We start from the raw sequence: 13,207 nt of genomic DNA, 5'->3' as shown, positions 1-13,207 counted from the left end.
GGGCTTCACCTAGGAAGGCAGGCTGGTACCCTTGCCACCACTGCCGTTCTTTTGCCGTGGGTGACCTTCCCTTCTGGACGTGGTGCCCACACTGAGGGCTTGCTGTGCGATGCTGCTTCTCACGTCTGACTTTGGGAGAGAGAAAGAGATGAATAAGGAACATCATGGGAGGACCAACCAACCACAGATGCCCTGGATGCCTCTGCCTCTTGGGGAGGCTTGGGCTCTGAGCCCCAGGATGCTGTCACCAGACTGGGGAAAGGACCTGGGAGACACTTTCTCCATCCCAGCATGGAGGTGGCACTGACAGCTACACAAGATTTGCAAAAGGGGTTGGGGGTTTCATTTCGCATCAAAATATAAAGCTTGGACAGGAGTTTGGGGCAGCTTGAAAAAGGTGCTGTGAGATCATGAAATCCCCCAGAGAAGATGGAAGCATCCATGGTCCTCTGGAGGCATGGAACACAGTGAGTAAAAAGGCTACCACTTGTCTGCGGAAGCTTAGCCAAAGATCCTCAGGTCCTGCGGACCCTCCTTCCAGGCCCCCTTGGAAATCTGCTACCGGCCCATTACTCTCCGCCGCACCCTTCCCTCCTGCCCGACCCCCATGGAAGAGAAAGTTGCACATGGGACAAGTTAGCACAGACACTTGTGTCTCACATCACACTGGGTGCCTGGGGACAGACAAGGACACACCCCAGGAGATGCATCTCAGTGAGGAGAAATGTACCCCAAACAACAAGGAAAACTCCTCAAGGAAAAGGGAACAAAAGACAAGAAAGTTTACATTGTGATCACACTATGGAAAAAAAATACCTTCTGTTCTTTGCAAAAAATGTGTGAAGGCCAAATTTGTGTTTTTCTTTTCTTAAAAAAAAAAGGATGTTGCATGAATTACACTGCAACCAGTATCTTTTTTGTTTGCTTGCTTTCTGCACTTGTTAAAAAAAGGATTCTTTTTTTTTTTTAAGTACAACACAGTCAGGTATGCGGCCACAAAAGAGTAGCTGTCTTTGGCAAGAAGTCCCGGCCACGGTCCTCTCTGTCACCTTCGGCCCATCTCACTCTGTCTCATGAAGTGGATGTTGCTGGCGCTGTCTGACAGTTCCGGGTACTGCTCGACCGAGATCACGAAGAAGCCGTCGTAGCCTTGAACCCGCCCCGTGCTCAGCGCCTGCTGCTTCTCGCCCTCTGTCCAGGCCCGCAGGCCTTCCTCCCCTTCCCGAAGTCGCTGCTGCTCGCGGGCCCAGGCCTGGCGCACGGCTCTCTGCCGGGCCAGCTCCAGCACCCGTGCCTTCTCCTCATCCGGTGTTGTCCCATAGCGGGTGTTCAAGCACAGTGCCCCGTACTGGAGTTGGATGTCTGTGTACCGTCTAGTCCTGCCACTGAGCACCGTGTTGATCTGGGACACAGTGACGTTGACCCCGTTCTCCAGGGTTCGCCGCCCCCCGCTGAGGCCCAGGATGGCCAGGTCGCCTTCCGAAGGTCCTGCTTTCACGAAGTAGTGGGTGTCCACTCCGTCGATGGTGAAGTGCATGTTCTCTAGGTAGTGGGCGTTGTTCAAGATGGCAGCAACCCTCCGCCCGTCCTCGTTGGCCACACTGATGATGTCTGTGGTCACTCGGCCATCCTTCAAGGCGAACTTGACCCCTTTGCCAAAGACTGAGCCACTGGATGCAAACTTCTTTGTCTCTGGGGCCTGCTGGCAGCTGGTGATTGTGGAGCTGTAGAGCTGATCGAAACGTTCCAGGGTGACGAAGGCCTTGAGCTGCTTCTGCACTTCACACTGTACCCCGAGAACAGACTGATGGTGGGGGGAGAGAGAGAGAGTGAGATCAGTGGGGAAACACTTCCAACGGCCTGGAGAATCAGCTTACATGACTAAAAGTCAAACCTATACAAATGTATTAACCTGTAGCCTCTAGCTCTACTGCTGACCACTAGGACACCCAGCCCTCCTTCATCCATCTAGTCACCCTTCCTCCCATTCAGAAGCTGTTCAGGGAGCATCTGCTCTGTGCCCAGTCCCTTTCTCGGCACGGGAGATACAACAATGAATCAGACATCATCCCTGCCCTTGAAGAACTCCTCGTTGAGTGGGGAAAGACAGATGTGGCAACAAATAACTACAATCAAATGTGATGAGTGGTGGTCTAAGGGGAGCAATAGTAACAGCTATAGCCAACATGTCGTGGCCTTTGAGCTGAATAATTCACATTCATTATCTCGCCGGATCTTCACAGTAACTTTATACAGTGGGGACTGTCATTGCTCTGGTTTTACTCCTAAGGAAACTAAGGCTCAAAAAGGTTGTAACTGGCCCACAGTCATACAGACTAGTAAGTATTCAAACCAACATTCAAACCCTGGTCTGTCTGATCCTAGAGGCTCAGTTCAAGGGCTGCTGGAGTCGGGAGGGGCAATCACGGCTCAGGGTGTCTCAGCCTGGAGGCGGAGAAGCAAGGTGAAGGAGATGGGGTTCAAGGACAGGCTCACGCTGGAGTTGGGACTTGGAGGATGAGGGGATGATGTTAGATGCAGGAATGGCGAGGAATGCACTCTTGACAAGAAGGCTTAGTAGGATGAAAAGTAGTGACTTACATAAACCCTCTTAGCCTGCTGTGTTGCTCTCTGCCATGTGTAGAAATGATTTTCAAGGAGGGCCTCTGTCCCCACAGTGCTTCCTGGGGGCTCCTCAAGTGCCCCCGCTCTTGGCTGCTTTGGGGGACAGGTTGGAAGCCACGTTCGGGCAGGCCCCAGGGCCTTATCAGCAACTTAGAGAAATGGCTTTAGAAGAAGGCCCGGCGGTTTCTCACTGAAATTCAGTCCTCTTTATAATTAATAGCACCCTGTCTGTGAACAATTATTTCCTAGAGTTTCACGGAAGCTGGAGCGCTCAACAACAAAGATCTCCAGTGCTTGCCAAGGGCAGAAATCAATAATTCATTGACAGGCAAGGCTGGCAAACCGTCAGAGACTGTGGCTCTGGGAGGGGGTGGAGAAGGGAGTCTGGAGGTAGGGGGTGCAGCTGAGTGGCTGGAAGCAGCCCTGGGAAAACAGTCAGCGCTGTGGGCAGCTGGGCAGTACCTGGAGGGATGGATGGCGGGGACTGGAGAGGGGCAGGGGGTGGGGCTAGGGCTGCAGAGAGAGGATGGGCTTCATGACCAGACAGACTTGGGTTCTCATCGCCTTTCCAGCTCACCTTGGACAAGTTTCTCTCAACTCTGGTCTTATCTGTAAAATGGGGAAAAAGGCCGAACTCACGGGGTTGTTTACTTCTTTCAACCATTTGTTCATTCAACAAAAGTTTTCCATGCACCTACTGTGTGCGAGGTGGTATGCTGGGTACCAAATAAGACCCGGTACTTGCCCTCTTGGGGCTTAGGGTCTAGTGGAGATACAGGGAAGAAAACAGGAATGAAAATACAGCGTTGTGAGTGCTTAGCAAGAGGAAGCTATAGGTGCCGCCGGAGCACAGAGGTGCAGAATCACATCCTCCAGGTCAGGGGAAGGAAACAGCTAGGCTGAGGCCTGATGGAATCCGACTGGAGTAATACGGATGTGTAAGTTTCTGATCGCCAGCAGTATGCCATCTGGCAACTCTGATTTCCTCCTCAGTCTCTTGTCCCCCTGGTCAGGGATCCCCTGGAAGGCCTGGTCTCTGCCTGATTCTTTCCTGCCTTCACTGGGCTCCCGGGGCCTGGGGCCTGGAAGAGCCAGCTCCCAGCACAGATCTTATGAAAGAGGGGGGCAGTGGGAAGAAATGAGCAAATGGATGTCTGAAGTGAGAGGGTGGAATGAAACTGTTTTTAAGGATCTTTAGAGCCATAAAATTCTACGAGTCTTTGAAATTGGGTCATAAATGGAAGACAGGGGAAAGTAACATTTTTTTGAGCACCTACAGACAGATCTGGGTTTGAATCCTGCTCGACTTCATCCTTGCCGTGTGGCATTCGAAAGCCTCAGGCACGAAATCTGTAAAGTGAGAACAACGATACCAAGGGATATTTGTGTGTTAATTTATGTAGAACAGTCCAGGTGCACTGAGGTGCTCAGAAAATGTCACGTTTGTATTTCAAACACACCTTCCCTCTTTGTACTTTTGTACTGGGTTGGGACAAAGGCTCATTTTTTTGTGTGGAACTCCAAACTCAGTGTAAAGTACAAAACTCCTCAATTTGGCTTGTGAGGGCCTACGTGCCGTTACAGCTGGGTCCACAGTGACCTGCCAGTGGCAGGGTTACTAAGTATTTGCTGAACTGTTGCTGGCAGGTACAGTGGACGTACCACATTGGTTTCTATCATTGGCCTAGGCTTTCCTGAAAAGCTGGTGGGACCCATTCCCGTAACGTCTGGATGGCTTGAGGGGTGGGCAGTCATGTGTGCGAATTACCTTGCTGTTGTCCCACTCCTGAGTTTTCATCTGTGTGTGGATGAGCTCGTAGGATGGTTCCGTGGCGTCCGTGTCTGGCTTGGGATAGCCGGGGATCACATTGTGAAGCTGGAATCCGAAGGTGAGGAGCCAGCTGTTGACATCTGGGTGGGACAGAAGCAGAAACAGCCCCACGGAGTCAGTGGACCTCAGAGTGACACATCCCAAGAAAGCAGCCTAGAGTTAGGCTGCAGGGGGGCGGGGTGAGGACACGGAGAGCTGCTGGGGGGAGAGTCAACAAGCATGGTGGAAACTGTCTCACGGTATGAAAGCTGAACATGCTCTTGGGACCTAGTGTCCCCTCCTAGGGATGCATCTGAGCGAGATGTCACTGAAGTAGAACCTAGGTTTCCAGACTCCTCTTACTACTGTCCCTCTGCCCTGAGGACCTTCAGCTTCGTAGCCAGCGGCAGCTGTTGGTGGATGAACACTCCTCCACATCCAGCCGCAACACCGACAAGAGACACAGAGGACAACCAACCCCAAAGGAAAGATTTTTTTTTTTTTTTTTTGCGGTACACGGGCCTCTCACTGCTGTGGCCTCTCCTGTTGCGGAGCACAGGCTCCAGACGCGCAGGCTCAGCAGCCATGGCTCACGGGCCCAGCCGCTCCGCGGCATGCGGGATCTTCCCAGACCGGGGCACAAACCCATGTCCCCTGCATCGGCAGGCAGACTCTCAACCACTGAGCCACCAGGGAAGCCCCAAAGGAAAGGTTTTAATGAATGACTTCCAAAGAGAAAATTCACTGAAGAAGCAAACTCTCCCTCCTTTCTCCTTTTTGAAGAGATCAGAGCCGCAGTGCTAAAGTGCATTGGGCATGGAGGTGGCCTGACCAAAGATCGAAGCGTTTTCTTCCCCTTGATCCTGCCTTTATTTACTCTGGGAGCCTAAGAAAGTCACTGAAGCTCCCTGTGCCTTCATTTTCCAGTCTTTATATTGGGCTTGAGGATCTAGCCCCATAGGCATTGGATTTACTGGTTTTTATAATATTCCTGGGGGGTTACTAATTATAAAATACTAGGTATAGGGAAAGGTGGGATGTTGGCATGAGCAACCGGCTCACTGAAGAGTGGAATCAGGAAGCCAAGACTTCAGGAAAAGAAAGAGGGTGGAAAGTGTGTCATCAGTTACTGGGCCCTCTGTTGCTGACTGTCTTTTATGTGCCCAGCTCTGGTGTCACAGATCCTCAGCTTGCACACGCAGGACCCTGAAGGGGAGCTGAGACATGGACACGGATAACCTCGACACAGGAAAAACACCTAGAGGAGGGCAGAAGTCTTTCAGTTCCACAGACTGACAAGTCTTCATGAAGATGGTTACCTTGAAGCCAGGCAGTGAAAGCTGTGTAAATTTGGTCAGGCTTCGATGGAGCTGAACGCAAAGGCCATTGTATAAGGCAAGGCCTGGAGAAGGGAGGTGAGTATTGGGAGCGTTCGGGTAACCGGACAGCAGTTCAGCAAGGCAGAGAGAGAACCAGAAAGGAGAATGGTGGCTGGAGAAGGAAGAGCCTGGGATGGCAGGTGGGAGGTGATTTGGGGTCTACAGGAGACAGACAGACAGCCTGTGTCCCAGCATGGCTCAGCCTTCCTTGCGAAGGGGCAGCTGAAGATGCCAAAGCAGTTGTTGACTAGAGACTCAAATCCAAAGTCAGGAGAAGGCAGGATTTGGAATTAAGTGTCAGCCAGCAACTCTGGGTGGTGGGCATTCAGGCCTGCTTCGGGCTTTTTCCAAAGCAGACAGATCCCTGGTCAGGGAGGTTCTTAGGGCCCAGGCATTGGTGGAATTGAGTTCATCCCAGTGATGGGAGTGCCATTTGGGGGTCATCAACTTCATCCCACATTGCCTTTCCATTCAAGAACCTCAAGTTTGCCTTTTTCTTTTTTTTTTTTTGGTTTTTGTTTCTTCGATGTTCCAGAGACCCTCTCTTGGGTGTGAAGGCTGGAGGTTCTGATGTGGAGGAGTGGTAGAAAAGGAAGCTTGGAAATCCAGATTCTACTTCTAGAAAGATCATATAAGGGAAAGAACATGGTGAGGCAAGACAAAACCCAGGTCCAAACTCTGGCTCCCAACTTGCAAACTGTGTGATCTTAGACAGTTTGCTTAACCTCTCTGAGGTTCGGTTTCCTTATCTGCAAATTCATGAGAGAAATGGTTTTCACCAAGTCATGGAGAAGAATACTAACAGTGTTACCACTTTGGGGCAGCCAACATAGAGCAGGAACTGTTCTGTTTTGTTACATAAATGATTGGATTTAATGTATTTTAAAGTGTCCAGCTTGGTTCCTGGCTCATAGAAGGTTGCCTGTGTTTCCTCAAACCCAAGCCTCCATGTGCCTGGAACTCCATTTCCTCTTTTGTAGCGTGAGGTGCTTGGACCAGTTTTCTCCAAAGTCCCTTTCCTCACTGAGTTTCTAAGTATCTCTGATTCTCTGAATCTTGGTAGATGGTTCTTTGGGAAATTAAAACAAACAGAATGGGGTGGGGGAACAACCCTACAAAGCCATTTTGCCTGAGGCTGAGAACTTGCATCTGAATTTGTAGTTGCAAAGGAAAGCTTCTATCAGGAATACTGCAAATTCCCAGGAAGCCAGGGGGCTGAAAAGAGGCCTGGGCCTTAATTACAAGTGACGGAAGGTGGGAAACTTTCTCATTATGCTTTTAGGAAAAATGCTGAAAATTGATTTATCCACTGCTCTTTCTACTGTGCTTTTCTGAAGAGTTGGGAATTTTACTCTTCTTTCCTATGACATCAGAGGTAGACATTTCCCTCAAGTTAAAAAGCTCTTTACTCATCCGTTCATCCCAGACTTCAGTGTGGCTGCCTGGGACAGTGATGAAAAATAATAATCCTTTCACGTGTACACAGCTTTGCACTTTACAGAGGGAATTCAGATCTCTAAGAATGAGGATTTTGGAGTCAGACACAGCAGAGTTCTAACCCCAGCCTTGCCACCTCTTCCTGGGAGGGTTACTTTACCTCTCTGACCCTCACTTTCCGCCTTTGTAAATGGGGTCAGGGGTCCCCATCGCACAGGCTACAAGTGAGGGTTAAGTATCTGATGGATCAGTGGTGGACATTTTTAAGTTGCCTTCCTAGTGTCCCATTCTGCCTTCTCTCTCTTTCTTTTTGGGGTCTCCATGTATTTTTAGGGACACTGACTCCACCTAAGGGCTTAGCATTGAAGCATGTGACCTAGGCTAAGCCAATCAGTGCATTCTACCTCCCCAGCCATGCTGGTTGGTTCAGGGGTTGTCATGGGACATAAGCCTCTCCAGTATTATAGGCTTAAGACCCTATCCTGTTTTTGGAAAAAAAGATGAGAGGCCTTTTTATCGTTGTCGTTGCTGGATGTGAATGAGGCTGCATGTAGCCCACGTGGAAGCTGAACGGTCACGTTTAGTGAGGATTAGTAGTATCTTGGCTTTTAGTAGTAAAACGGTTTTTTCTTCAGCTACAGTAACCTGCCAAGGCATCTCACAGGAAGTTCATTGGAAGATGAGGCACGGGGTGTGCTTAATGCAGACAGATAGAAGGGAACTGTCCTCTCAGCCGTTTCAGTTTTTCTAGGGCTGGCAGCAAGCCGAGTAGGGTGAACGCTGTGAAACCTTGTTGGGATATTCCTGTGCGTCCACAGGCCCCAAGGATGTTTTCATCGCACCTGCTCACCACTGCGTCCTCTCTTCCTTCCCACTCTTGGGACTCCTGCTCTCGGCATGACCACCTGAATTCTTCCCGGAAAGAAGACTCCTCTAATTCTGTCAGCAGAAACAGCTCCAGACTGGGCCACCCCAGTTTGGGGGCCAGAAAGCCACCACGTCCCTAAGGGGCACTCACGTGGGGCTGTACACATTGCCCTCTCCATACTTTTGTATGTGCGGTCCCCTCTATCTGGATCGCCTTTTTTCCCATTATCTGGCGAATGTCCACTCGTAAGCGGACCTCACGCGCCAGCTGCTCCCTGGGTACAACCAGCTGTGCCTCCTGTGTTTCACTGGCTGTCAGCGCAAGCCTCCGCCGTGGGCCCCTCACACTGGACAGCAGTTGTCTGTCTGGCCTCTTGCGAGGTGAACTCCTGGAGGGCGGGGATCATCTTTCTATCCCCTGTGCCTAAAACGGTGGCTGCACAGAGGGGCCCTTTTTGAATGAAGGAAACTGCCTTAAACTAGTGGCAGGAGGATTACATCACAGGACAAAAGACGGGGAGACGACCACGTTTGCAAGGGGTCGTGCCCAACTTTTGTCCACCACGAACTCTGTTCTATAAAAGATGCTGGTTTTATCCAGACCTGAATCTCCAGAGCTGCTCTGACTCCTGAGGTCTTCTGTGACTGGCCTGGCAGCGGCTGCTTGCTGGAAGGAGGCTGTTAGAGGCGTTTCTGGCATGCGTGACCTATGGGGCATTTTATACTCAAGTTGGTTTCACGGTAGTGGAGACCAAAGCCCACTTTTAAAATCAGACGGTAAGGGAAAGAGAACCAACATGAACCAGGCACTGTGCTAGGCAGGTTATAAAATGTATCTCATTTCACCCCTGCGACCATCCTATCAGGTAAGTTTTTTTTTTTTTTTCATTTGTCCATCTGTTCTTTGCTCCTTTTTCTCCCTCTTTTCCTACCCTCTTTGGATGATGAATTTAGGCTTCATTTTATCTCCACTATTGACTGATAAGCTGTGCCTCTGCTTTATCTTTTGGTAGTTGCTCTAGGATTTACAATATGCATATTTAACTTATCAGAGTCAGGGTAGATATTCTAACTTCAATTTATAGATCAGGAAACTGGGATTCAGGAGAAGTTAAATAAATTTTGTGACTGTCACAGCTTAGAAATGATGGATCTTTCACCTAGTTCTGTCTTTTGCCAAAGTCTGAATTTTCCATGACCTCATCCCAAATAAGAGAACTGAATTCTTCTTTTCTTTCTTGTCATACCTTCATTCAACTTATCAGGGACTCATAACCAGCCTGATCTCTGGGTCAGAAACTCTCAAAGTACATTCCAGGGGATGCATCCAGTGAAATATTAGGGTTTCGTGGTCAAAGAAGTTGGAAAAATAGTGGGTAAATATATGAAACAGTTCTCTTTACTACAGGACTTCTCAGAGCCTTTCATAAGCTGAAATGTATCGTGAAAGTTTAAGAACGGTAGTTGCCCTGTCAAATTGATTTGATGCCAAAACCAGTTTTTCCAAAGCATTTCTCTGAACTGGTGTTTCTTCAAAAATACTTTGGAAAATGCTGCTCTAAAAGGAAGTCAATATCTCCCATTACCCCATACCAGCTTTCTCAAGGAAGGCTGTCTTTTCAGATGACCAGAGTGATAGTGGTTCCTGCCCTCTGAATAAGCCCTGATCCTCACCTGTCATGAAGCACTTGACGTCCTGAGAGTTACTGACCGGGTTGTTGTTTTTAAACATATAGAGATTAAAAGGCATGATATTGCTGCTACTAAGCTGCTTCCACAGCTCGTGGTCTGGGCTAGTCCAGCGACCAGCCAGCACGTCGTAATCTCGCCGGCCCATGTGGACGAGCTTGGTGAGCGGGTCATAGAGGCCACCGTGGTAGCCAATGATGATCTGGAAGTTGGGGTTGGTGTCCATGTAGATCTCCCCGTAGGCCGTGTACAGGATCTGCTTGATCATTAAGCCCGTTCCACTGAAGACGGCAAGAGGGGTCCCGATGTTGTCACAGGCTATGTAGAACTCATCTCCGCCGCTCAGCTCCATGGCAAAGAGGTGTCCTTGCAGGTCGTAGTAGAGGGATGTGATCTCAGAGCTGGAGTGGTTGTACAGGTGGGTGACCTTGGTGGGACTGGTCAGGTCTGCGTAGAAGAACTGCAGGTGGTGGCTCTGGCTGCTCTTGCTGGACACCCGCCGCCCCAGGCCATCGTAACGGTACCGGACGCTCCAGCCACCACCCCGGTTGTAGGCCTTGATGAGCAGGCCCGCTGAGTTGTACTCAAAGACATCACTGCCCCTCTGCCTCAGGAAACCGTCCTCGTCCATCTTGTATTGCACGTCACCCAGCCTGGTGATGCGGTCACGGAGGTCATACCGTAGTGGGGTGAGCCGTGCACTGTTCCCCGGGCTCAGTAAGTGCAGGTTCCCATTGAGGTCATAGCTATATCGCCAGAGTGGTTTGTCATTGATGGAGACAGTCTGCAGCTGGCCGTCGGCGTCGTACTCATAGGAGTAGCGGGTGGTGTTGGCATAGGGTCCCACCTTCAGCTCCTTCTTAACGACTCGCCCCATGTTATCATACTGGACGGTCATCCAGTACATGAGCGAGCGGAAGATTTCGTATTGCACTTCCTTCATCCGGCCGTATGCGTCAAAGTGCTTGGTGTGGGTCATGACCGCCGTGGTGATGATCTGGTTAATGTCATAGTAGATGACACCAAATTTCCCGAACTGCTCCGTCCTGCCCGACACATCGTCATAGCGATAGAGGTCGATGGGCAGCGGGGTCTCATTGATCACGGCCTGCATGCTGGTCACCCGGAAGCTGTTGTCATAGTTGTAGTCAAAGCGGGCGTTGACCATGCCTTCCTCGGTGAAGCGAAAAATCTGGCGGTCGATCAGGGGCCCGATTTGACGGTAGCGGATGGTGCAGGTGAAGCCCTCGTTCTGTAGGTTGATGGTCTTCAGCATGCCGGCGGTCTCGTCGTAGGTGAAGCTCACCTTGGTGGTGTCGTATAGCATCTCGGCTAGCTTGGACAGCTTGCCATACTTGTATATCACCCTGCGGCCGGTGCCCAGGTAGAAGGTGTGGAGGAGGTGCCCGTCCTCAGTGAAGTCCTGGATGACTGAGGCGTTGCCCTCGGGGGGCTGGTAGATGTTCCTGTAGTAACCCACTGAGCGGATGGTCTCCAGCGTCTGCCGGGCTACGTTGGGCATGGTCACAGAAGAGAGGCGGTCGTTCTTGTCAAACTCAAAGATGTACTGCCTCTGGCTGTGGAGAAGTAGCACCATGGACTGCAGGGGAAGGAAAACCGAGAGATGAGAAGAGCATGCTGGGAAGGAAGGAGTGGTCTGTGAGCCCAAGACTTAAAGGAAAAGAATGAAAGGTCAAGGAAGCTGGTGGTTCTCTTAAGTTATGCCCAAACCAGAGCTTTCCAACCAGTACACCCTAGGATATTGCAATGGGGTACAAATGTGCTAAGACAAGAATTTCTCTCTGCCCTTGGCCCTGGCAGGGCCTGGGGCCCCAGAACACTCAGGCCATTTGCCTTCCTATAGTGAGCAGCCTTGTCTGTTTGCCCCTTTGTGGGGTACAAGAATGATGATTTCAGCATGGGACGGGGTTGGGAGCACTGGCCTCAAGTATTTGCAGCAGCCTCTCTTCTGGCTTCCTTGTGCCAGATTCCTTCTCAGATCAACCTTCCTACTCAAGCAAGAATGATTGTCCTAAAACACAGCCTGACAACGTCTACTGCCTGCTAAACAACGTCCGTTAACTCCCTACGGCCTACAGGATAAAGACACGTCTGAGAAGGACATTTAAGGTTTTGCATAATTGTTTATGTGGTAACAGGTCATACGTCCACCCCGGGGTGGGGTGGGCTGTGACGGGAATGGGGAAACCTGGTTTCTAATAATGGACTCATTGTGTGGCCCTGGGCAAGTTCTTCCCCTCTGGGTTGGGTTTTTCAGTATGTTGGATGACCTCCAAGGTCTCTCTTAGCACTACCACAAAATGCTGCTCTCGGAGATGTGAACACTGCACAGGGTAGGGGAGACAGATCACAGATCAGTCAGAGCCTAGGCCCTGGACAGGTGACCAGGAGCAAAACATTACGTAAAGATCTGGGTATCAGAACTGGGGCATGAAATACAGACTGTTTCAGGAATAAGTCAGTAGATAAAAGGCCTAAAGCCATCTGGGCATCAAAGTTAGCATTTTCTCTTATTTGGGACCAACTTTTGATTTCAGGCCCTTTCTGATTCCAAGTCCCTGGGATGAACCAAATCCTGACCTGAAGCAGAAGGGACATACTAAGGCCACACCTAGCACTTGAAGCTCAGGATTAAGCTCCTCTTGCTTAATACTAATCCCCAGGCTTTTGCCTTGTTCTCTGTGACCAGATCACACCAAGAGCCCTAGACCTGGGAGCAGACCCCTGCCTGGGTCTGGACCCGAAATCCTGCTCTGTAAGTCCAGACAGTGTTTGGGTCTAGCTCCAGCCTATTGGGTGGGACTTTCACATGCTCCTGCCCCAGGACCCCCCACTTACCACCCCATCGCCATAATCCATCCATACACCACCCGGGACCCCCTGGCACGCTGATGTGGATTTTCCTGAACATTTCCTTTTGGAGACCACATGGGTCAGACCCATCCCACCGAGGTCAGCAGGCTGGGCCTGGCCATGGGCTGAGCCACAGTGATGGAGCTGCTATATGGCAAGGCCAGTGACGGAGGGCGACAGACACCTGCCTTCTCTAAGTACGTGTAGCTCCAGGTCTTCCCGTCAGCAAAGATCCTAGATGTGATGCGACCCGCCTGATCGTATTCCATCCTCTCAGACATGATGCCCCTCTGGACTCCAGCAATGTGGCCCCCTGGGGAGTAGGTCACGTTGACACCATTCAGCCTGCTGCTAGGTGACCAGAGGCTGGGCCGCCCGGCCTGGTCATACAGGATGCGGAGGGTGAACTTGCGGTGGTCGTCATAGATCTTCTCTGTGCGTGTCACACGGTCAAAGTCCAGAGACAGGAGGTTCCGGTTGTGAACCTGGGGAAGGGGTAGGAGGAAAGAGAGAGTTAATCTAGACA

The 13,207-nt window shown here is 50.7% G+C and overlaps 1 protein-coding gene across 1 annotated transcript in view; it reads right to left on the bottom strand.

Annotated features, from left to right (window-relative positions):
• Positions 1 to 661: 661 nt before the first annotated feature.
• The window catches only part of TENM4 (teneurin transmembrane protein 4), a 385,173-nt gene continuing 372,627 nt past the window's right edge, over positions 662 to 13,207 (bottom strand). The window contains exons 27-30 of the mRNA XM_060017248.1: positions 12,870 to 13,166; positions 9,793 to 11,407; positions 4,394 to 4,536; positions 662 to 1,804 (exon numbers count right to left, since the gene is read on the bottom strand). Of these exons, the coding sequence (XP_059873231.1) occupies positions 1,046 to 1,804; positions 4,394 to 4,536; positions 9,793 to 11,407; positions 12,870 to 13,166 (2,814 nt within the window). The 3' untranslated portion in view covers positions 662 to 1,045. The remainder of the gene's footprint in view (positions 1,805 to 4,393; positions 4,537 to 9,792; positions 11,408 to 12,869; positions 13,167 to 13,207) is intronic.

The sequence above is a fragment of the Delphinus delphis genome, chromosome 8 (genome assembly GCF_949987515.2).
Source record: "Delphinus delphis chromosome 8, mDelDel1.2, whole genome shotgun sequence".
Lineage (NCBI taxonomy): Eukaryota > Metazoa > Chordata > Mammalia > Artiodactyla > Delphinidae > Delphinus > Delphinus delphis.
The sequence above is the reverse complement of the archived record's forward strand: the minus strand, read 5'-3'. Positions and strand labels throughout refer to the sequence as shown.